General features: G+C 49.6%; 1 protein-coding gene across 1 annotated transcript in view; it reads left to right on the top strand.

Moving 5' to 3' along the window:
• Positions 1-206: 206 nt before the first annotated feature.
• Positions 207-22,015, top strand: part of SPATA21 (spermatogenesis associated 21) — a 29,101-nt gene continuing 7,292 nt past the window's right edge. The window contains exons 1-10 of the mRNA XM_045804296.2: positions 207-326; positions 2,071-2,222; positions 4,852-5,050; positions 8,033-8,328; positions 8,717-8,765; positions 9,655-10,082; positions 10,472-10,560; positions 12,666-12,803; positions 14,957-15,028; positions 15,144-15,261. Of these exons, the coding sequence (XP_045660252.2) occupies positions 207-326; positions 2,071-2,222; positions 4,852-5,050; positions 8,033-8,328; positions 8,717-8,765; positions 9,655-10,082; positions 10,472-10,560; positions 12,666-12,803; positions 14,957-15,028; positions 15,144-15,261 (1,661 nt within the window). The remainder of the gene's footprint in view (positions 327-2,070; positions 2,223-4,851; positions 5,051-8,032; positions 8,329-8,716; positions 8,766-9,654; positions 10,083-10,471; positions 10,561-12,665; positions 12,804-14,956; positions 15,029-15,143; positions 15,262-22,015) is intronic.

Raw genomic sequence — 22,015 nt, forward strand, 5'->3', positions numbered from 1 at the left:
TAGCTCTTTGGTTCTGGGGCATGTCCCGCCGGTGCCAGGCCTGGCCCTGACTCTTCCCTTGAGTCAGGCTCTCTATATTACAGGTTCCACGTGGGCTCCTGAAGAGGTGCTTAGATAATGGGCTTGGTGGAACTTTAATTGGATTTCTCCTGCGGGACCACAGCAACTGATGCCCCTCCCTTGATACTCCCATTGGCTGTGGCACAATGGACAACAGAATGTACATGGAGGAAAGGATCAAGGCTCCTGGGGCCCAGCCAAGTCCTGGCATGAGTGCCACCAGCAAGAGGCCTGGTGCTGAGCCCACCCTATCAGGAGTCAGCCAGGTAGGGCCCTGCACCTCATGTTCTGACCCTGCTATTCCCAGCTGGCACCTTTCCCTTCCCATGTCCAGGCTTCCTCCCCAACTACTTTAATTAAGACTCAGATACAAGTGACACAAAACCCAATTCAAACTGGATGAGGCAGGAATGAGACTGTGTCAGCTGGGGTAACTGACAGATCTACCGATAGACTTCAGGTATGGCTGGATCAAGGTGCTAAATGAGTGCCTCTCGGCTCTGCCTTCCATCGTGCCATTCCCTGGCAGACTCTCCCTGAAAGATGGCAAGGATTTCCCTGGCCACTTCAGACCTAAATCTCATCTTACATCCCCTGGAATAGCATCCCCAACAGGAAGAGAGCCTCTTTGCAATAGTTGAAGAAGGTCTCTGGTCCCACTCTTATTGGCCCACTGTCACATGCTCATCCCTGAATTAGTCACCGTGGCAGAGCAGAGTGGCCTGGATCTCTTGGTATAATGAAGCCAGAGGTGGTACTCGTTGGCTCCACTGAACCCCATGCCCCCCTCCAACCACACACACACACACACACACACACACACACACACTGGCTGCTTTTACCAGGGTGGATGCTGGGTGAGTAAAATAAGAATTCCTGCTTACTCTACTATGTGCCTTCCATGGCATCCAGCCCCCTTTATAACCCTTATTCCCCTGGCAGCTGCTCCAGGTTTCCATCCATGACCCTCCCCAGACCCCAGCCCGCACGCTAAGCTCTTATCACGCCTCTCAGCCTCTTTCCATCCATTCTACGAAGTGCCAAGTGGCATGAACTGAAGAGCACAGAGAAGGCCCTCCTTCCCATCTAGTTTCCCCAGAGCCAAAATGTCACCGTAAAAAAAAAAGGTCACCATTCCCATGGGTAAAGTATTGCCCTTCCCTGTAGCTTCTGTTACAAATCATGGCTTCCCCTCGGAGCAGGGAGAGCACCTGAAGGGGTGTGTGTGTGTATGGGTGTGGGGGGGGTTCTTGGAAGGAGGTTGGGGAAGACCTTCAGAGCTTCCTTCACCTCTACACCCAATTTATTTTTTCAACGAAAAAGTCATGGGTCTCCGTCCCATCACATAACCATCTGTATGACCTTGGGCAGGCCACTGCCCCCCCCCTTGAGCCCCACTGTCTTGTGTGTGTCATGGTGAGGACCAACTGGGTGCAGTCCCTGGAGGCACGGGCACAGGTCCTGCCCCTGCGGTGGGTGACTTTAGTGTTGGCTTCTGGCACAATCTGGCAGTAGAACAGTTGTCATCGGTGGATTGAGCCAGGTCGTCTGGAGTTTGCTGGCTCAGGCGAGGCTCAGAGATAGCGCTAAGTCACGGGCTCGGCCGGGCACTGATAGACCAAGACAGCATCAAAACCCAGTTCCGGAGCCTGAGCTCTGAAGCAGTGGACATTGTGAACGCCTCTCTTGGATCTTCTCTGGGTCTTGACGTCCCCCAGGGGGCCCTGTGGGGCTGACCTCGGGGAATCCCCGTGGCTCAGCTGCTTCTCTGGACTTCAGCTTTGTGCTAGAGCCATTAGTGCTGAGTGACAGCCTCTGGGCCGGGCCAGGGCTTACACCCAGCCACTCTCTCCAGGGGCCCGCTGTCTCCTCCTCCTCACCTCTCTCCGGTCAGGCACAGGATCTCCCTGTCCCTGAGGCCAGGACGATGCCCAGGGAGAGGGAGGAGGCCTCCAGAATGGGTACTTGCGGCCGTCCCTTGGGCCAGCGCCATGGACATCTCTGTTCCAGGTTGCGTTTCCAGATGCTGCAGGGATGGACAGTGGGAAGCAGCCCTCATCAGCCCCAGGAGGGCCAGAAAAGGGACCTAGACCCAGGGAATCCTCAGAGGAGGGTCCTCTGGAGCTCAGGACCCAGGAGCAGACGCATCCGGCAGGACCAAGGTGAGCTGGGGACTTCTTAGAGAAGGTCCAGGAGAGAACTCTGTGAGCCCCCTGGTGGACAAGGATGAGGCAGGACTTCCAGCCTCAGGCAGCGTGCCCTTGCTTCTCTCTCACGCAGCACAAATCACGCTACATAATTACGTGTGGACCCTTTCGTCTGCACTGCCCTGCTAGACCACAAGCTTCTCTGACGTGTCCTGCTCAGCCTCAGATCGCTCAGGCCGAGGACGGCCTGGCCCATAGTAGATGCTCAGTAAATACGTATTCACCGAGGCCCTGGAAGAGCGAGCAAAAGGGAGGCAGAAACACACATTTACATGGCATTATTGTTACTGTTTTCTGACTGTTGTATATTTTTCAACTTGTCTGCAGTGAGAATGTAATCTTTTTTATTTTTTTAAGATTTTTAAGTAATCTCTCTGTCCAGCCTGGAGCTCAAACTCATAACCCCGAGATCAAGAGTCGCTCGCTCCAGCGACTGAGCCAGCCGGCTGCCCCTAAATGTAATCTTTTTGTGTATTTATACATTTTTTAAGGATTTTATTTATTATTTATTTGACAGAGTGAGCACAAGCAGGGAGAGAGGCAGGCAGAGGGAGAGGGAGAAGCAGGCTCCCCGCTGAGCAGGGAGCCCGATGCGGGACTCGATCCCAGGACCCTGGAATCATGACCTGAGCCGAAGGCAGAAACTTAACCAACTGAGCCCCCCAGGCACCCCTAAATGTAATCTTTTTAGAAAGAGAAAATCAAGAGCGAACCAGAGATGGGCCAAGAGAAAGATTTGGGGAAATGGGAATAGCTAGACTAATCAGCTTATCATTTCAATTGTGATTATAACCAAAAGCCTCTCAATTGTCTCTTCTACATGGAAAGTTAGGGGAGTGAATCAAAGCCTGGTTTGAGCCCCCCTGAGACGGGCACCACATACCACGCTGATAGAAATAGAAACCATTTCAACACATCTGTTAAACAATCGGCCATTTGTTTAAATTGCCTTTAAAATGCCTTGAACTTCACCCTAGAAATACACCCTAAGAAAATAATCAGAGATTCAGGCAAAGTTTTATGCAAGGTTTTTTTTCCCCTGACACGTCATTTTAAATACTAAAAAATTGGAATGCCAGTATGCCTGAAATACCCACAATAGAGGAATGGTAAAGTCAAGAATGTTTATATATAAAATATGGAATTTTAGGGGTGCCTGGCTGGCTCAGTCAGTGGAGTGTGCAACTCTTGTTCTCAGAGTTGTGAGTTTGAGCCCCACATTGGGTGTAGAGATTACTTGCAAAAGTAATAAGTAGGGACGCCTGGGTGGCTCAGTTGGTTAAGCATCTGCCTTTGGCTCAGGTCCTGGGATCGAGTCCCACATCGGGCTCCTTGCTCAGCAGGGAGTCTGCTTCTCCCTCTGCCTGCTGCTCCCCCTGCTTGTGCTCTCTCTCTCTCTGACAAATAAATCAATAAAAATCTTTTAAAAAATAATAAGTAAATAAAATAAAATATGGAATTTTATACTTCCACTTAAAAAGCATGTTTATGAAAGTTTTTTGACGGGAAAATTTCGGTTCTAATGATCACCAAAAAAAGATTGCAAAACTATACATGAAATATAATTGTACTATGTAAAATTGGCAATTATTTGAAGATGGTAGCGAAGTAAATCCATGCGACAAAGACATACACACACCGTAGGAAGAAGCCTGGGGGAAGTACTCCAGAACATGAAAGTGAGATCCGACTGGCACAGATTCAAATCCTGAGCTGTGACCTGCAGCTTTACGACCCTAGGCTCAAGTCTTCAGCCTCAATCCCCGTGCAGCCCAGTTCTCTCTGATTTCTTTTCTTTTCTTCTTTTAAAAAAAATTTTAAAAAGATTTTATTTATTTATTTTGACAGAGAGAGGGAGAGAGCAGAAGTAGGGGGAGCGGCAGGCAGGGGAAGAGGGAGAAGCAGACTCCCAGCTGAGCAGGGAGCCCGATGCAGGGCTCGATCTCAGGGCACCAGGATCACGACCTGAGCCAAAAGTAGACACTTAACCATCTGAGCCACCCAGGTGCCCCTCTTTTTTTTTTTTTTTTTAAGATTTATTTATTTATTTGAGAGAGAGAGCAGGGGGAAGGGCAGAGAGAGAGAATCTCAAGCAGACACCCTGCTGAGCGCAGAGCCCGATCCCAGGACCTGAGATCATGACCTGAGCCAAAACCAAGAGTCAGATGCTTAATTGACTGAGCCACCCAGGCGCTCCAAGATTTATTTTTAAGTAATCTCTACACCCAGCATGGGACTCGAACTCACAACTCTGAGATCAAGAGTCACATTCTCTACTGACCAAGCCAGCCAAGGTTCTCCTGATTTTTCTTTTTTCCTAAACAACAACAATAATAGTAATAGTAATAATAATAACAATAATAATAATGATAATAATAAAATCCTAACTCCCCTAAATATTAACATCAAAGTGTTTGTGTTTGGGGAATTCACGTCAGTCCTTCATTCATCCTCTTCAGCATTAAGTATGCACCTATGGTATGCCTAGTTCTGCACAGGTGCTCTGGGAACCACACAGGAGCCTAAGAATATGAAACTGTGGCCCAAGCCGGGAGCTGAGGTGTCACTTTGTTGTTCTCCCCAGGAAGAAGCAGTCAACTCCGGCCCCCCAGGAAGGGCCCAGGGAGCTGCAAGCAGGCCGGGATCAAGCCAAGCCAGGAAATGAGCTGGGGGTGCTGCCTTCCAGGGTCCCTGCAGCACATGAAGGGAAGGAAAATGAGGACCAGCAGGGGAGACAGAAGCACCCAGGGACGGTGAAGGGTCAGGCCCCCCAGAGCCGCCAGGTAATGTCCATGGAGATGTGGGCAGGAGGGTACATTGCCCCATGGGGGAGAAGAAGGAGATACCCCCCGTCCCCGTGCCCCCCATTTTGGTACACTTGTGTCTACTCTCCATGCCCTGGAGATGTCAAGTGTCCAGTCTCAGTGGGTCACTGGGATATTCTGGATGTTCCTGATTGCAAGACTTTGTAACCTGTTTCCAGAGTGGCCCCACAGCAAGTCAACAGATGCTGGAGGCGGGGAGGAGTTGGGGGGTTCTATGTTCCATAAAAATACGGACTTGCTGCGTTTAACAAAGCTCAAAGGTTTTCTTTATGCTGGGATATCCCAGAAGCTGTCTCTTAGCTGCTGAGCTTTGTGGGACCTCATAAGAGGTGGTTAGAGCTCGGTGCCCTTTTAAACTTATTTGACTACCTTTTTACTTATTTTCATGTTAGGGTTAATTTTTTTTAAAGCTTCGGTGAGGTCCGGGGCGCCTGGGTGGCTCAGTCAGTTAAGCGTACAGTTGTTGTTTTCGGCTCAGGTCATGATCTCGGGGTCCTGGCATCAAGTCCTGCGTTGGGCTCCATGCTCAGAGCAGGTCGCCTTGTCCCTCTCCCTCCCCCTCTGCTCCTCCCTCTGCTTGCAGGCGCTTTCTCTCAAATAAATAAATAAAATATTTTTTAAAAAAAGCTTTGGTGAGTCATGACGGACACACACTAGCACGTACTTCAAGTGGGGATTTTGATGTGTTGGACATATGTCCGCACCCATGAAACTGTCATCACAATCAAGAAACTAAATATATCTATCACCTCTTCTAGAAGTTTCCTCATGCCCCTCATCATCCCTCCTCCTACCCGACCCCATCCCGAGGCCACCTCTGATCTGCATTTGTTGCTACGGATTTGTTTGGATTTCCTGGGATTTGACACAAATGGAAGGGTACAGGGTACCTTCTTTTTGCCCAGCTGCTTTCCATCAGCAAGGTTCTTTGGAAATTCATCCACGCTGCTGAAGTCTCAAGACTTCACACTTTTCCTTGCGGAGTGATATTCCACGGCTTGCATACACCGCCATGGCTTCCCCCTCCCCCACGGATGGCCATTTGGTTCGTTCTTACTTTTCGACTATGACAAATAAAACTTCTCCAAACATTTGGGTCCGGAGGAACCTAGGCTTTCATTTCTCTTGAGCAAATAAGCACCTAGGAGTAGAAGGGATCATATGGTAGGCACGTGTTGAACTTACTAAGAAACTGCCAAAGTGTTCTCCAAAGTGCTGGTGCCATTTTCCATCCCCACTGGAGGTACAAGAATTCCATTTGCTCCACATTCTCCCCAAAACTTGGTAGGGCCAGTCTTAAATTTTAAGCCTCCTAATAGGTGCCTAGTGGACTCTCATTGTGGCCTTAATTTGCATTTTCCTGATGACTAATGACGTTGAGCATTTTTAAAAAGATTTTGTTTATTTGAGAGGGAGGGAGAGAGAGAGAGAGAGAATGAGCAGGGGTGGGGGGCAGAGGAGGAGGGACAAGCAGACTCCCCACCAAGTGCAGGGAGCCTGAGCCGGGCTCGATCCCAGGACTCTGAGATCATGACTGGAGCCAAAGTCAGACGCCCAACTGAATGAGCCACCCAGGCGCCCCAATGCTGAACATTTTTAAATGTGCTTATGGGCCATCTGTATATCTTCTTTGAGAAATGTCTATTCAAATACTTTGCCCATTGTTTTAATTGGATTGGTCATTTTATGGTTGAGTTGTAGGAGTTCTTTATTTATTCTGGATACTAGTCCCTCATGAGATACATGATTCACACATTTTTTTTCTTCCATTTTATGGATCATCTTTTCACTTTCTGCCTTTTTAAAAAAAATCAAGTTCTTTGTTTTCTTATTATTGAGTTTGGAGGGTTCTTATATATTCTGAATACAAGTCCTTTATCAGATATGTGACTGGTGAATGTTCTCCCCCAGCCTGCTCCTTGTCTTTTCCATTTGCTTAACAGTGACTTTTAAAACACAGACATTCTGGGGGCGCCTGGGTGGCACAGCGGTTAAGCGTCTGCCTTCGGCTCAGGGTGTGATCCCAGCGTTCTGGGATCGAGCCCCACATCAGGCTCCTCCGCTATGAGCCTGCTTCTTCCTCTCCCACTCGCCCTGCTTGTGTTCCCTCTCTCGCTGGCTGTCTCTATCTCTGTCGAATAAATAAATAAAATCTTTAAAAAAAAAAAACCACAGACGTTCTGAATTTTGATTAGGCCTAATTTATCAATCTTTTCTTTAGGGCTCGACTTCTTGGTGTTATTTCTTGCACGTCTTTGCTTAGCCCGAGGTCACATATTCTCCTATATTTTCTTCACGTTTTATAATTTTAGGTTTAATCGTTGAATTTATAACCCATCTCGAGTTAATTTTCGTGCATGGCGTGTTGGATCGTGGTTCAGGTTTTGACATATGGCCATCCAACCGTTCCAGCACCGTTTGTTGAAGACCCCCCTTTCTGCACAGAATTTGCACCTTTGTTGCAAATCAGTCGAGCACGTATGTGTAAGCTGATTTCTGGACTCTTTGTCCACTCATCTATTTATCTTTATGCCGATCCCAGCCTGTCCTGATCATGAGTCACTTTACAGTAAGTCTTGAAATCAGTTAACGTAACACCCCTTTTTTAGGGAGGACCGAGAAGGATTCTAGTACTTTGAACATTCCTTGGGAAATCCCATTTAAGGGGAACCACCTCAGTTCCTCCAAGCTCCCCTTCTCCGTCCCCAGAGAAGCACGGACCATGACTTTGGGTAGGCCGTGATGCCTGAGGGCCTCAGTGTCCTCATGCCTGAAAATGAGAGTCTGTGCCGACGTCGAGGGGTGTGAGAGCACTCAGTAAGAGGATGCTTGCCGTGGCTGGATCACAGAAAGCCTGGGATAACTGGTCTCCACGCGAGTGTTGAGGTTCACCTGGGAGCCAGGCTCAGGCTCCTCATTTTGGTGTCTTGTCCTCGGCAGGGCCGGGAGTGTCAGCCCACCCCAGGTCACCAGGCAGCTGATGGGGCAGACAGAGTGCAGCCAGTGGAGCCTTCTTGCACCTTGGACAGCTGTGGGCAGCCACGGCGAGACAAGCTCCCCAAGGAGGTGGACACGCCACACATCAGGCCACAGGGGGCTTTGCCAGGGCCTGGCCCAGGGGGACAGGAGGACAGTTCCCAGGAGGCAGTGCCCCTAATGCCCTTGGCAACTCCGGAGGAAAAGACGACCGACTCTTCCCTGCCATGCGTGCCAGGACCTGACCCACCCAAAGGAAGGTAAGCCATCCTCTGAAGCCATCCCCGACCCGACTCCCTGACCCAGGAAGACCATGCTTCGGTTAAGTTACAGGTGAGGTGAATTCTAGTCCTGACTGCTCCTGACATGATGTAGGACCTTGGGGAGGTCATGCCCCTCTGGGCCTCAGTTTCCCCATCTGTAGGGTAGTTCTAACACCGGAATTCTTAGTTCTGCAAACCTGTGCTTTTAGGGTCTTGTCCCGACATGGGGATGTGAGGGAATTAGGGGCCCCTCTGAGATGAGGAGGCTGGAGACACGAGGCTGGGGTAGTGGACCTGAGTGTCCTGGGGGCTGAGGGAAGGTCAGCGCAGAGGACGAGCCTTGAGCTGAACCCCTCTGCCACCCCGGGGGGTCTCCCTCGTTCAGGGTCAAGGCTGTGGAGACCCAGCCAGCACCAAGTCCTGCACTTCTGCAGGTAAGTCGAGCCAGAGTGGGGGTGGGGAGGGCACAGGTGGAGAATCAGGAGGAGGAGGGAGGCAAAGGGGGGACTGGGATGGTATTTGCAGTCCAACTGGGGAGGGTGTGAGTGTGAGAGTGCCTATGTGTCTGTGCGAGTGTGCATACGCCCACGTGTGTGTGCATCGTGGGCAGGGGGGAAAGAATGACCTTAGACTCTGGAGCTTGGAAAGAGGAGCAGAACCCTGGGCTGGGGGCTGGGGGCTGGGGGCTGGGAGCCGGCAGCTGGAGGGGTTTGTCAGGGGAGATTTTTTTTAGAAGGCAGATAATGTAGCATGTTTGTGCTGATGGACAAAATAGAGCTGGTGCTTTAGGGACAAGAGCGGCTGCATCTCACGTGGGAGGAAGGGCTGGGCAGGAGGCTGCGTGGCATGACTTTGTGGCTGGAGGCAGGCTGGGGACAGCCCGTCCCTGTCATAGGACGGACAGATGCAGGGGGTGGCTAGATTTGTCGGACAAATGAATGGGCATTTATTAAGTGCCTACCACGGGCCGTCACTGGATAGTCATGGATAGAAGAGGCGGACAAGGTCCGGCCCACGGGAAGCTTACCTTCGGTACAGGTCGGCAGACAACAGGTATTGACAAGGCCTATGCCGAGCGCAGGGAAGGAAATAAATGAGGGGTGGGGCGGGGAGCGCCTGGCTCAAGACCCTGACGCACAGCGCGGGAGGCGGCAGAGCCCAGGTCAAGGGCAGGGAGGAGCCTCTGGGCTGCACAGGAGATTTGGGGGACATCCTCCAGGGGCCCAGAGAGGAAGAGCAGTTCGAGGATGCCCTGCAGAGTGAGTGGCGGGAGAAACTTTGTGGGCCCATCGGGCTGGATCCCTTCACCTGTCCTGCCCCCAGGAGGTGAGGGGCATTGGAGAGAGGAGGGATCCGGACCCGGAGCAGAAGCAGCTTCAGGAGCTCACTGCGGCCGCAGGGGCCCAGAACCTTGGGAACCTTCGGCAGGGCTTCATGAAGTGCTTGCTGGAGGTGGAGGAGGAGGCCACGCATCGGAGGGCTGCCAAGGCCCGGGCCCTGCCAAACCGGAAGTCCCCCAGGACCCCGACCCCCGGGCCCACCTCAGCCCCAAGCCTGCCTCTGACCCTGCCTCAGACGCCCGTGGGATCGCCAGCCCCCGGGCCAGGCCCCGCCCCCGCCCCCGTGGGATCCCCGGTCCCGGCCTCAGGGCCTGTTGCCGCCCTGCCGGCCCCCACCCTGGAGGTGGGCTGGAGAAGGGCAGAACTCTTGCACCTGAGCGGAGAGAGGAGCCTGAGCAGCGCCAAGACACGGTAGGAGCCACCCCAAAAAGGGCACCCAAGGTCAGAGCCGCTGTCCCGGTGTCCCTGGCATCTCTCTTCCAGATTCTTGTCCCTGTCACTGGACCTGTTCCCTCTCGTGTGTCCCCTCTCCATTTCTGCTCACTTCTGCCCCCCTCCCTCCCCCGCGTCTAAGTTCTTTTCCCCATTTCTGCCAGCTTTTCTCTTTCTAATCCCCAAACCCCTGCCTCCTCCTCCCCAGGGTCACTCTGAGACTCTCCTGACCTCCCAAAGCCTCCCCCAGGGTCCTTCCCATGCTCTCCTCTGCCCCACCTTCCCCCATGCCCTCCCCTAGCTTTTGGGGTGGCCCCGAGCAAGGGTGGCTGGATGTGTGCCCTGTGTCTGGGGTCTGTCCTCTGCAGGCAGGAGCTGGAGGAGCGCGGCCTCCTCAAGCTGTATCAGAACTGGGACGAGAGGCTCGAGGAGCACCTCACCTTGAGGCAAGAGGAAGGTGAGGGCAGGCCTGCCCGGGGAAGCCCGACCCGTGGCAGGAGTCTCAGTCCTCAGGAGCAGGGTGGGCTGGGGGGGGAGGCGCACAGAGGGCTCCAGATCACACCACTGACCTGATGCCCACTGCAGCCCCATGTCGTGGGCCCAGTGGAGACTTCCTGGCTAGGGAGACAGTGCAGGGTGGCAGATGGCTGGGGGACCCAGAGCCCATGCTGGGCCCTCTCCCTTGGGGTCCAGTCCTCTTCCAGTTCTGGAGCCACCTCTCTGAGTAAAGGGAGCAAGTCCAGCAAAGTTCTCTAAGCTTTGGAGGCCTTTCTGCCTCCCTCAACCCAAGCCCACTCTACTGGTCCTCTGGAGGTGTCTTGGGTGGGAAGGCAGGGCTCCAGGGCCCCCTCATCCGCCCTAGACCATCCCTCACCATTTAACAAGACCAGTTGCCCCAGACAATTCCCATTTCCCGCTACATCCCATCCCCTCCAAAAAGTTTTAAAGTTCTGAACACCCACCTGGGGGAGGCACTGGGCCCTGCCACTTGCCCACGAGAAGGAGGAGGAGGGAGTGCTGACTCCGTGAGCTCCCCAGTTTGCCTGCAGCCCTGCCGCACCCCGCCCCAGCCCCAGAAGAGCACTGATCGGTCCTCCCTCCACCCTTCACGCCTCGCCCAAATCTGTGACCCTCTCCACCGGCCCCTTCTTCTGACTTCCCTGAATGAGCACTTTGGCCCCCCATGACCCCATCCTGGAAGCTCACTCCTTCTAGCATTACAACCCTCTAGGCATTTTCAGAGAGGCTCTTTTGCCCCACATCCTTGAGCAGAGCTCACCGACAACGTGCTGTTCTGGCTTAGAGACTCAGAGTCCCCACCACGCCCCGCAGCCCCGAGTGGCTTGCTCTGATGGCCCAAACCACCATGCATTTAGATCACATCTGCTTTTAAGAGCTGTTCTCTTCTTTCCCTTTTTTGGTGTGCCTGCCCTTGGTGGGTCACCACTCACCCCAACCCTAGAACCCTAGTCCTTCCTCTCTCCTCATTTCAGTTCAGAGTCTATTAGGTGCCAGGCACTGAATTAACACAACTGTTCTCGGAAGAGGGACCGTTCTGGCTTGCCCGTGGCAGTTGTGTGGTTTGCTTGGGCTGCCTTAACAGAGGATCATCACAGATGGGGGGCTCAGCATTTCTTTGCTCATAGTTCAGGAGGTCACGGGTCTCAGATCAAGGCGTCGGCAGATTTGGCTTCTTCTGAGGGCTCTCCCCTCGGCTTGCGGGTGGCTGCCTGTGTCCTCCTGCGTCCTCATGTCGCCTGTCCTCTGTGCACACACATCCCTGCTGTGTCTCGTTTCCACATTTCCTTTTCTTGTAAGGACACCAGTCAGACTGGATTAGGGCCCACGCCACTCTCTCATTTTAATTTAACCACCTCTGTCGCTGAATACAGCCGCACGCTAAGGTCCTGGGGGTTAGGGCTTCAACGTAAGAATTTCGGGGGGATGCCGTTGAGCCCACAGCAGCAACCCAGCTGATTATGAAACGGCAGAGCCGGCCCCTCCCTCGGTCCGTGGGTTCTGCCCACATTTTGCGGGGCTGCGAAGCCAGGCACAGCTTTGGTATCAGGCCGTTCTAGAAGGCACGTCCATGCGCATGAGTGACCACAGAGCACCAAAGTCAAAGGCACAGACTTAAGGGTCAGAAAGACCTGTCTTGGTCACCTAACCTTTAAGCCTCAGTTTCCCTATTGTGACAAAAGTCACAGGCATCCCCCTCTTACAAGGCTGTTGGAAGAATGTAACGAGAATGTGGCTGCAAAGAGCCTAGCTCAGTGGCTGGCACAGAGTAGGGGTGCCCTACAGTGGCTGTGCTCCCGGTACAAAGCGAAGGTTGCCAAGGAGCTTAGCTTGCAGCACAGCAGCTGAACCCTTGGCCTGACCTTGGAATAGAGAGTGGAGGGAGTTGGTGGGACTGTCGCTGTTTCAGCTGCCTGTGCCCCTCCACCCAGCCATGGTGGTGAAGGGTGCTGGGCAGGAGGGTGGCTGGACGGGGGGGATGGGTGGCGGGAACAAGGCACGTCCCCGCCTCACATGACCCCCGCCCCTGGGGCCCCACCGCAGCCTTCCGCAGTTACTTTGAGATCCTCAACGGCCACGGTGAGGTGAACGCGCAGAGCCTGGGGAACATTCTGCTGCTCGTGGGCATCTCCATCACACCGGCTCAGGTGGAGGACGCCCTGATGAGTGCTGACGTCGATGGTGAGCGGGGGAGGCGTCATTCTGAGTGCCAGGCAGGGCCAGCAATAGAAGGAGACCTTTCTAGTCCCACAGGGCTCCACGCTTCAAGGGGCCTGCGTGCAGTTTAATGCTCTGCTGTTGCAGTCTGGAAATTTTTCATAAATTTTTTAGGGAGGGGCCCCATCCTGCATTTTCATTTTCCACTGGGGTCCACGAACTCTGTGGCGTGTCCTGGCCCCCAAAGTTAACGCTCTCTTGAGCGCCTACTCTGTGCCAGGTTCTGGGGACCCGGAGATGACCGTGACCTACCTCCTGACCCCAGGATGTAGGTGATCTCTGAGATCCCTCCTTTTTAGACCTGTGTGTGTGCTTCATTGGACATTGTCCTGTGACTCGGTCACTCATCTGACCAGCTGCGTGACCTTGGACAAGTCACTGAAGTTCACCAAGCCTCGGTTTCTGTACAATAGGGCTGATAGTATCCATCTCACCAGGCTGCTGGAAAGCAAAGGAGATAATCCAGGCAGAGCGCTGAGCACAGTACATATCTATTAAGTGCCCACTGCATGCACCTGTCTGTGCTGGGCACTGAGAATAAAGAGATGCATAAGACCCATGAGCCCTGCCCCTGAAGTGACACATAGACAGTGACACATAGACAGTGACACAGAAGAAAGAATCACCAAAGGAAGGCGGCTTGGAAGAAGGGATCAGGAAGGAAGGCTTCCTGGAGGAGGTGATGCCTGAGCCAAACTGTGAAAGATTAAACAGGGGCTAGGCAGGGAGAGAAGAAAGAAAGGTATTCCTCGTGGTAGAAATAAGCTAGAGAAAGGGGAGAGGATGCAGGGTGAGGGGAACCCCACGTGGTTTGCTTGGCTAGATGCAGGGTGTGGGGGGCAGTGAGGCTGTAAGGGGCCTGGGCTCCTGGTCACTACCTAACTGACTATGCTTCCTCCATCACCGCACAGAGGCGAATCCACACACACAAGCCAGGAATTGACCCCAGCTTGTGACTCTTGGCAAAAGCTTGCTTTTCTCTGTGCCTCAGGCTCCATCCGGGACATGGGGATAAGAGTATTAGGTACCTCCAGGGGGTGGTTTTCTGGATTAGAGACCATTCATTCATTCGTCTAATGGTTCAGAAGACATCTGCTCAGACTTCCCTGTCTTTTTGTTTAAGTTTTATTTATGTAAGTCATCTCTACCCCCAATGTGGGGCTCAAATCCACAACCCTGAGATCAAGAGTCACGTGTTCCTCTGAGCCAGCCAGGCACCCCCAAGACCTATACCTGTCTTAAGCCCTGAGGACACAGCGCAAAACAAAATAGACCCAGTCCCTGCCTTCTGGCACCTCCCTTAAATTCCGGATCTTACGAGTGTGTGGTTGCAGTACAGGCTTTTATGAGAGTGTTTAGTGGGGCAGCTGACCCGGTCAGGTCTGACTTCCCTTGGGGAAGGGATGATAAGCAGAGGCACGCGTAGGATGTTTACTAAAGAGTTGGAGAGCGGTAGAGAGGATTCCAGCAAGAGGAAGCAGCACGTGCAAAGGCCCGGAGCAGGGAACATGGCCCCAGCGGAAGAACAGGTTCATGCTGGGGGCACTTGGCACCAGGTGAGGCTGGAGACAGGCAACAGGCAGGTCCTGCTGGGCCTTGAAGGCCGAGGTGGGACTTGTGTGGGTCCGTAATTCTCAGGCGGTGACTAGCACACGGTCATAACAACAGTTGCTGACATTTACTGAGCTTGTATAATATGCACAGCTCTGTTCTAAGCACTTTGCTTCATTGGTTCTCCCACAAGACAGGTATCATGGTTACCCTCACCCTCTAGAGGAGAAAACTAAGGCTTAGCAGGGTGGGGGCCTTTGCCAAGGTCATACGGATAGTAAGTGGTGGACGAGGGATGTGAACCCAGACTGCTGCCTCCAGGACCCAAGTTCTAGAAGCTTCCAACCCAGAAGACTTTAATTTTCGCCTTCTGCTTAGCCGTGTGCCCCGCACTTCCTGTGCCCGCTTGCCACACTGAGTATATGTTACATATGAGCTGACTATGCGTCTTCTGTGTGTTTTATAATCAAACCCATCGAGTGATGCTAATAACCAGGCCTGGGCTGCAATGCCTGGGCCCGCTCCGGCAGGCCCCTGCCCACTGTTGTTACCCCTGGCCTCCACAGGAGACGGTCATGTGGGCTTCAAGGACTTCTTGGCTGTGATGACAGACACCAGGCGCTTCTTCTGCTCCGTGGGTGAGTAGGGATGAGCCCAGAGGAGTCAGAGCTCAGGGAGCGGCCTGCTGGCTGGTGGACAGTGGGCATCCAGAAGTACCAAATGGTAACGGCAGACATCATCCCATGTCCCCAGAACAGAACGCCCCGACGGACATGGCCCCCCCAAACCCCCACACTCTGCTCTTTGAGATCCTGTCCCTGCTGGTGGAGATGCTCGCCTTGCCCGAGACAGCCTTAGAGGAGATCACCAAGTGAGTGCGGCCGGTGGCTGGGGGGGGCAGACCCAGAAATGGCACCTCGTATTTTGGCAGCTGAGGAATTTTGATAGTGAGGACTCTTAGTTGCAAGTGAAAGGCACCCAAATGAAACTGGCTCAAGCAAAAGGGGAATAGATTGGCTCACATAATGGATCATGGCCTCAGGAGTGGTGGGATCCGGGAGACCAGATGATAGCACTGAAGCTTTCTCTCTCCTGCTCATCTCTGTACCCTCGTTTCAAGCTCAGCTAGGCTTGGGGCGCCTGGGTGGCTCAGCTGGTGAAGGGTCTGCCTTCAGCTTTGGTCATGATCTCAGGGTCCCAGGATCAGGCTCTGCATCGGGCTCTCGGCTCAGCTGGGAGCCTGCTTCTCCCTCTCCCTTTGTGATCTCTCTCGCTCTCTCTCTCAAAAACAAAAACCAAAAAACCTTAAAAAAAAAAAAAAAGCTCAGCTAGGCTTTTCCTACAGTGGGAAGGATGGCAACTGGCAGCCCCATACTCACACCCCCCCCCCCAGCTGAACAAATCAGCAGCAAGAGGAATTCTTTCTTGCGGTACCCATATGGCAATCTCAGAACAGGAACGTGATGGAGACTGCCTGGACCCAGAGAACACTAGAGATGGAAGCCTCCCCAGATTTCCAGAGTGGGCTGGGCGGATGTCAATCTAAGAAAGGAATGGCTACATACAAAAGGAACATCCACACTCCAGGGCTAAAAGCAAAGCCTGGCGGCAGAATGGCCCACCTGGTCTCTCTGTGTATCACACTGAGACTTGTCCCTGCCACCAAGACCAGGCTTTGTCACATGGGGCCAGAGGCGGAGGACTGATAGCAGACTGTTCCAGCAACACCAGCTTAGCAACCCCAGAGACAAAAGGGCTTTTTTCCCTCCCAGCATCTGTAAATCACTCTAAGTATATATAACTCTAAAGAACATATAATTTTATTTTTTTAATTTATTTGTTTTAAAGATTTTTTATATATTTGTCAGAGAGAACACAAGCAGGATGAGAGGCAGGCAGAGGGAGAAGCAGGCTCCTCGCTGAGCAAGGAACATGAATGTATCATTTTAAAAACAATAAAATGAATTCCCATGCGTCCATTTCCCCAGGTTAAAAATAGATCATTTCCAATAACCTCGAAGCCCTATATGCCTTACCCCATCCACAAAGCACTCTCTCCCCAAATAAGAATGAACCATTATTCCCTTCCTTTCTGTTTTAGATTTTCACTTGTTTATTTTCCCTTTGTTTACTCAAAATGTCAAATATACAGCAAAGTTGAGAGAATTTCACAGTGAACCTTTATATACTCACCACCTAGATTCAACCATTGCCAATCTGCTATGTTGTTCTAACCTTGTGTCTGTCTGTCCCTCTATTCATCAGTCCCTATCGGATTTTTATTCATTTCACAATAAATTATAGTCATTTCCCTCTAAATACTTCAGCATACGTATCACTAACTAAAGATGGACATTGATCTAGAGGGTTTTTTTTTTCCATTATTTGAGGTATAATTTACAGTCAGTGAAACACACAAATCATTAGTGTGTGAATCTCAGCAAATGCTCACACCCGGGCAACCTGAACCCCTCTCAAGGTATATGCAACTTTACCATCACTCCCGAAAGCGCCCTCACGATCCTTCCCAGTCGGTCTCCGAACCCACCCCTGCAGAGGCGATCACTCTTCTGGCTTGTTTCCCATCCCAGATTGGTTTTTGCCTTTTGGCAACTTCACATCAATGGAAACATACAGTGTGGAGTCCTAGGGGGTCAGCTTCTCGAACTCAGCACAATGCTTTTGCGACTTGTCCCTGTTGTTGTGGGCGTCAGTGTTCACCCCTTTCTATTGCTGCGTAGTGTTCCACTCATGCATCTACCCCAGCTGGTTCATCTGTTCTTTTATGGATGGATTTCCCTGCGGTTCCCAGTGTGGGTTATAATGAACGAAACTGCCATGAACAGTTTTGTGGAAGTTCTTTCGTGGACACATACTTTTGTTTCTCTCGGGTGAATGTGCGGAAGGGAATTGCAGGGAGGCGTATTTTACCTCTGAGAACGCACCAGAACTTTCCCTAAGTGCTTATACCTTTTACAGTCCCACCATTGATATGAGAGTTCCGGTTGCTCCACCTCTTGTGCAAATTTGGCGATGTCAGTCTTTATTCTGGTAGATACATGGTGGCGCTTTCTGGTCTTCATTCACATTCATTTGTATTCCTGAATACTTTATTGTTTAGCTGTTCATGAACTTTACGTGAGTGGGCTCATACTGTAGAAAGTCTTTTGTTACTTGTTTTTTCTCCTCAATGTTATGTTTTTGTGATTCATTCACGTTCTTGTGAGTAATTATCGATCGTGTATTGTTCTCACGGCTACGTACTACTTTTTAAAAATTTTTATCTATTTATTTTGACCGAGAGAGGGAGAGAGCACAAGCAAGGGGAGCGGCAGGCAGGGGAAGAGGGAGAAGCAGGCTCCCAGCTGAGCAGGGAGCCTGATGAGGGTCTCGATCCCAGGACCCTGGGATCATGACCTGAGCCGAAGGCAGACGCTTAACTGACTGAGCCACCCAGGTGCCCTGACTGCTGCATACAATTACGCATGACTATATCACAGTATACTTATTCATTCTGCTGATAGCCATTAGGGCTATGTTCAGTTTCCAGCTGTGGTAGAAACAGTGCAAATATGCTTGTATATGTCTCGTGGGACACGTGGGCAAGAGTTTCTCTGGAGCAGTTTTTAAACTTTTTGGCCAATACCCCTTTACATTCATTTTTTAAAACTATTTTATTTATTTATTTGAGAGAGTAAGAGCACGATGGGGGGTGGTGAAGGGGCAGAGGGAGAGAAAGAGTCTTAAGCAGACTCCACACAGAGCATGGAGCCTGACTCAGGGCTTGATCCCAGGACCCCTGGGATCAGGATCTGAGCCGAAGTCAGACGTCCAACCAACTGAGCCACCCAGGCACCCCACCCTTTTACACTCTTAAAAATTTTTGAGGACACCAAGGAATCTTTGTCAATATTTTCTATATTTGAACTTAAAACTGAAAAAAAATTAAAGTACCTATTAACTTATTTAACAATAATAATCCCAATTATATGTTAACATAAAAAAACATTATAAATGAAAAATAACCACAGTTCCAAAAAAAAAAATGTTGAGAAGAATGGCACTGTTAGACAATATTGCAAATCTCTTCAGAGTCTGGCAGAAAAGAAGACAGCTTTCTGTCTCCTATCTGCTGGGCAATCTGTTGCAATACGTTGCTTTGGGTGAAGTGTATAAAGAACTCTGGCCCACACAAATATGTAACTGGAAAAGGAAGTATTTTAATAGCCTTTTCATTTAATACCACATATCATGTGGATCATTTTCTTTGATACTAAACCAGACTTGATAAGTGGTAGAGCCTTATGTGGTTGCAATGTGGACTCTGAAACCATATGAATGAACTTTTTGTACTCTTCTACTTTTTTTAAAAAAGATTTTCTTTCTTTCTTTTTAGAGAAAGAGAGAAAGCAGGGGGAGGAGCAGAGGCGGAGGGAGAGGACGGGGGAAAGAATCCCAGGCAGAATCCCATGCTGAGCAGGGAGCCCAACACAGGGGGTTGAACTCATGACCCTGAGATCATGACCTGAGCTGAAACCAAGAGTCGGACGCTCAACTGACTGAGCCACCCAGGGGCCCCTCTACTCTTTTGGTTTTTTTAAAGTTTATTTATTTAAACACTCTCTACATGCAAAGTGGGGCTCGAACTCAAGAGCTGCGCACTCTACTGACTGAGCCAGCCAGAAGCCCTCTGTACTCTTTTAAATATAAGAGTCCATTGGTCTATCTTGTAGTTTGAACGGCTCTTCTCCCATGAATGTTTTTGTAACATGCACTGGTCATCCGGAAAATATTGTGTATCTCCCAGGTGTTGACACATTTCATTTTAGTTAGTATATATATATAAATTAGTGTATATATATACTATGACACTATATTATTAGTACGTATATACTATGATATTATATTTACTATCGCCATTAATATTAGAAAAGTCTTTAAGTATTAGAAGTGTTGCGTGTGGCTATAATTCATTCATTTTCACTGCTATAAACTATTTTGTATAAGCACATGTAAATGCCCATGTTAATGGATTTAAGTTTCCCAAAATTCTAACTTTATCTTGAAAGCTTTAATTTTATCAGAGCCAAAAAAAAAAAAAAATGCTGTCATTTGTTCTCCTAGAGGTGATGGGCTACCTTCGTCCACTTGTAGAGAAATATCCACCAAATACCAAAGGCTGAATAACCGTAGTTTGTCCTTCATTCAAGCAAAAATGCCATTCAGTGTCCAGGAGAGGAAAGATTTTCCATTACTCTCTTAGAATTTCCAACTGGGACTGACATAAGATAGATGAACAGGAAGGGTACCTGGCTGGCTCAGTCAGTAGACTGTGTGACTCTTGATCTCAGGGTCATTAGTTCAAGTCCCACATTGGGTGTAGAGATTACATAAATAAATAAATAAATAAATAAATAAATAAATAAATAAATAAATAAATAAAACTTTTAAAAAAGACAGATGAAGAGGAGAAAAGCATATGAATCTTATTTACATGTACTTGGGCACCCTCACAAGGAAAATGAAGACCCAAAGAAGCAACTCAGCCTGAGTGCTTACATACTAGGTTGAACAGAGAGTAGTGAATGTGGAGAAGTAGTGAAACTATATGGGCAGACTGAAGAAAGATAAGAGTTATTTTATTTTTTTTTAAAGATTTTTAATTATTTATTTAACAGAGATAGAGACAGCCAGCGAGAGAGGGAACACAAGCAGGGGGAGTGGGAGAGGAAGAAGCAGGCTCCCAGCAGAGGAGCCTGATGTGGGGCTCGATCCCAGAACACCGGGATCACGCCCTGAGCCGAAGGCAGACGCTTAACCGCTGTGCCACCCAGGCGCCCCGATAAGAGTTATTTTAACAAGGTCTATTTATGGAGTTCTCTCAGCCAAGGCTCCCCATCTCTTGTGATAAGAATGTTTCTTCTTGGCGGCGCGGGTGGCTCAGTCAGTTAAGCGTCTGCCTTTGGCTCAGGTCATGATCCCAAGGTCCTGGGATCGAGTCCTGGATTGGGCTCCCTGCTCAGCTGGGAGCCTACTTCTCCCTCTTCCTCTGCCTGCCACTCCCCCCGGCCTTGCTCTCTCTCTCTCTGTCAAATAAATAAATAAAATCTTAAAAAAAAAAAAAAAGAATGTTTCTTCCTCTTGGTACAGAGAGGGCTGTGGGAATTTTATCACCTGCTTTTAGAAAGAAAAAGAAAGATCCGAGTGTCCTTCCTGCATCTGCTGTTTTTCAAGTGCTTTTTTTTTTTTTTTTAAGATTTACTGATTTATTTTAGAGAGAGAGTGCAAGCAAGCTGGGCAGGGGGCAGAGGGAGAGGAAGAGAATCTCAAACAGACTCCCCACTGATCGTGGAGCCCAAACTAGGGCTCCATCTCAGGACCCTGAGATCATGACCTGAGCCAAAACCGAGAGTCAGACGTTTAACCAACTGAGCCACCCAGGCACCCCTTAAGTGCTTTTAACTAAAATAACCATATGCCAAAGTGGTGTGTTTTGCAGTGGTATGCCCTAAACTCCTTAATTTCCCCCCTACCTGAAACTTGCCTGTGAATCTCATATATTAAAAGCTTAATTAGTGACTATGGGGAGGAAATCGAGTTGGAAGTTGTGAAATAAGAAATCTGTAAAAGGGAGAGGAAAAACAGATCGTAACAGGCAGAAAAGAACAAATCTAAGCACGATGTCCATAGTTCTCAGGCTCCATCGCTTAGTCCTGAGACTAGGTCCATTCAGTTTGTACTCATTCTACTTTGGGTTCATTGAGCTTCCTGGATTTGTAATTTACAGTTTTTTAAATCCTATTTCTCTTTTTTGGTCCATTCTTCGATAAATAATATTTTTATGTGCCCCCCTCCTCTCCTTCTGGGACTCCAATTCCATAGCACTTAAACTTGTTTCAGAGGTCACTGGGGCTCTGATCATTGTATCCTGAATTATCTCTCTGTGCTTCACTTTGAATAATTTTATTGCTAAGTATTCAAGTTTGCTGATACTTTCTTTTGCTGTGTCTAATCTCTTAAGCTTATCCAATGAATTTTTCATTTCAGCTATTGCATTTTTCATATTTAAATATTTCGTTTGGTTCTATTTCATAGTTTTATTTCTCTCCTCATGTTTGTATTTCCTTTAAGTCCTTGGGCATATTTATAATAGTTCATTTAAGATCCTCTTCTGCTAATTCCATCGTCTTTGTCATTTCTGGGTCTGCTTATATGAACCGATTTTTCTTTTTTTTCCTGATTTTTCTTTTTTTATTGGTCACTTTCTTGCTTCTTAGTTTTTGAGTGGATGCTGGATATCATGGCACTTCTTTATCAAGTGTCTGGATTTTGTTCTTTGAAGTGTTGAACTAGAGGGCAGGTGGTTAAGTTACTGAGGATAGTCTTCTTTCTTTCACGGTTATTTTATTTTATTTTATTTTATTTTATTTTATTTTATTTTATTTTATTTTATTAAACTCTACCACCAACATGGGGCTCACATTCATGACCCTGAGATCAAGAGCCACATGCGGTACCAACTCAGTCAGGCAGGTGCCCCTCATCCAAGGTTTTTTTTTTTTTTTTTTTAAAGATTTTATTTATTTATGTGACAGAGAGACAGCCAGCGAGAGACGGAACACAGC

The sequence above is a fragment of the Ursus americanus genome, chromosome 33 (genome assembly GCF_024610735.1).
Source record: "Ursus americanus isolate L20-20 chromosome 33, mUrsAme1.1.p, whole genome shotgun sequence".
Classification (NCBI taxonomy): Eukaryota; Metazoa; Chordata; class Mammalia; order Carnivora; family Ursidae; genus Ursus; species Ursus americanus.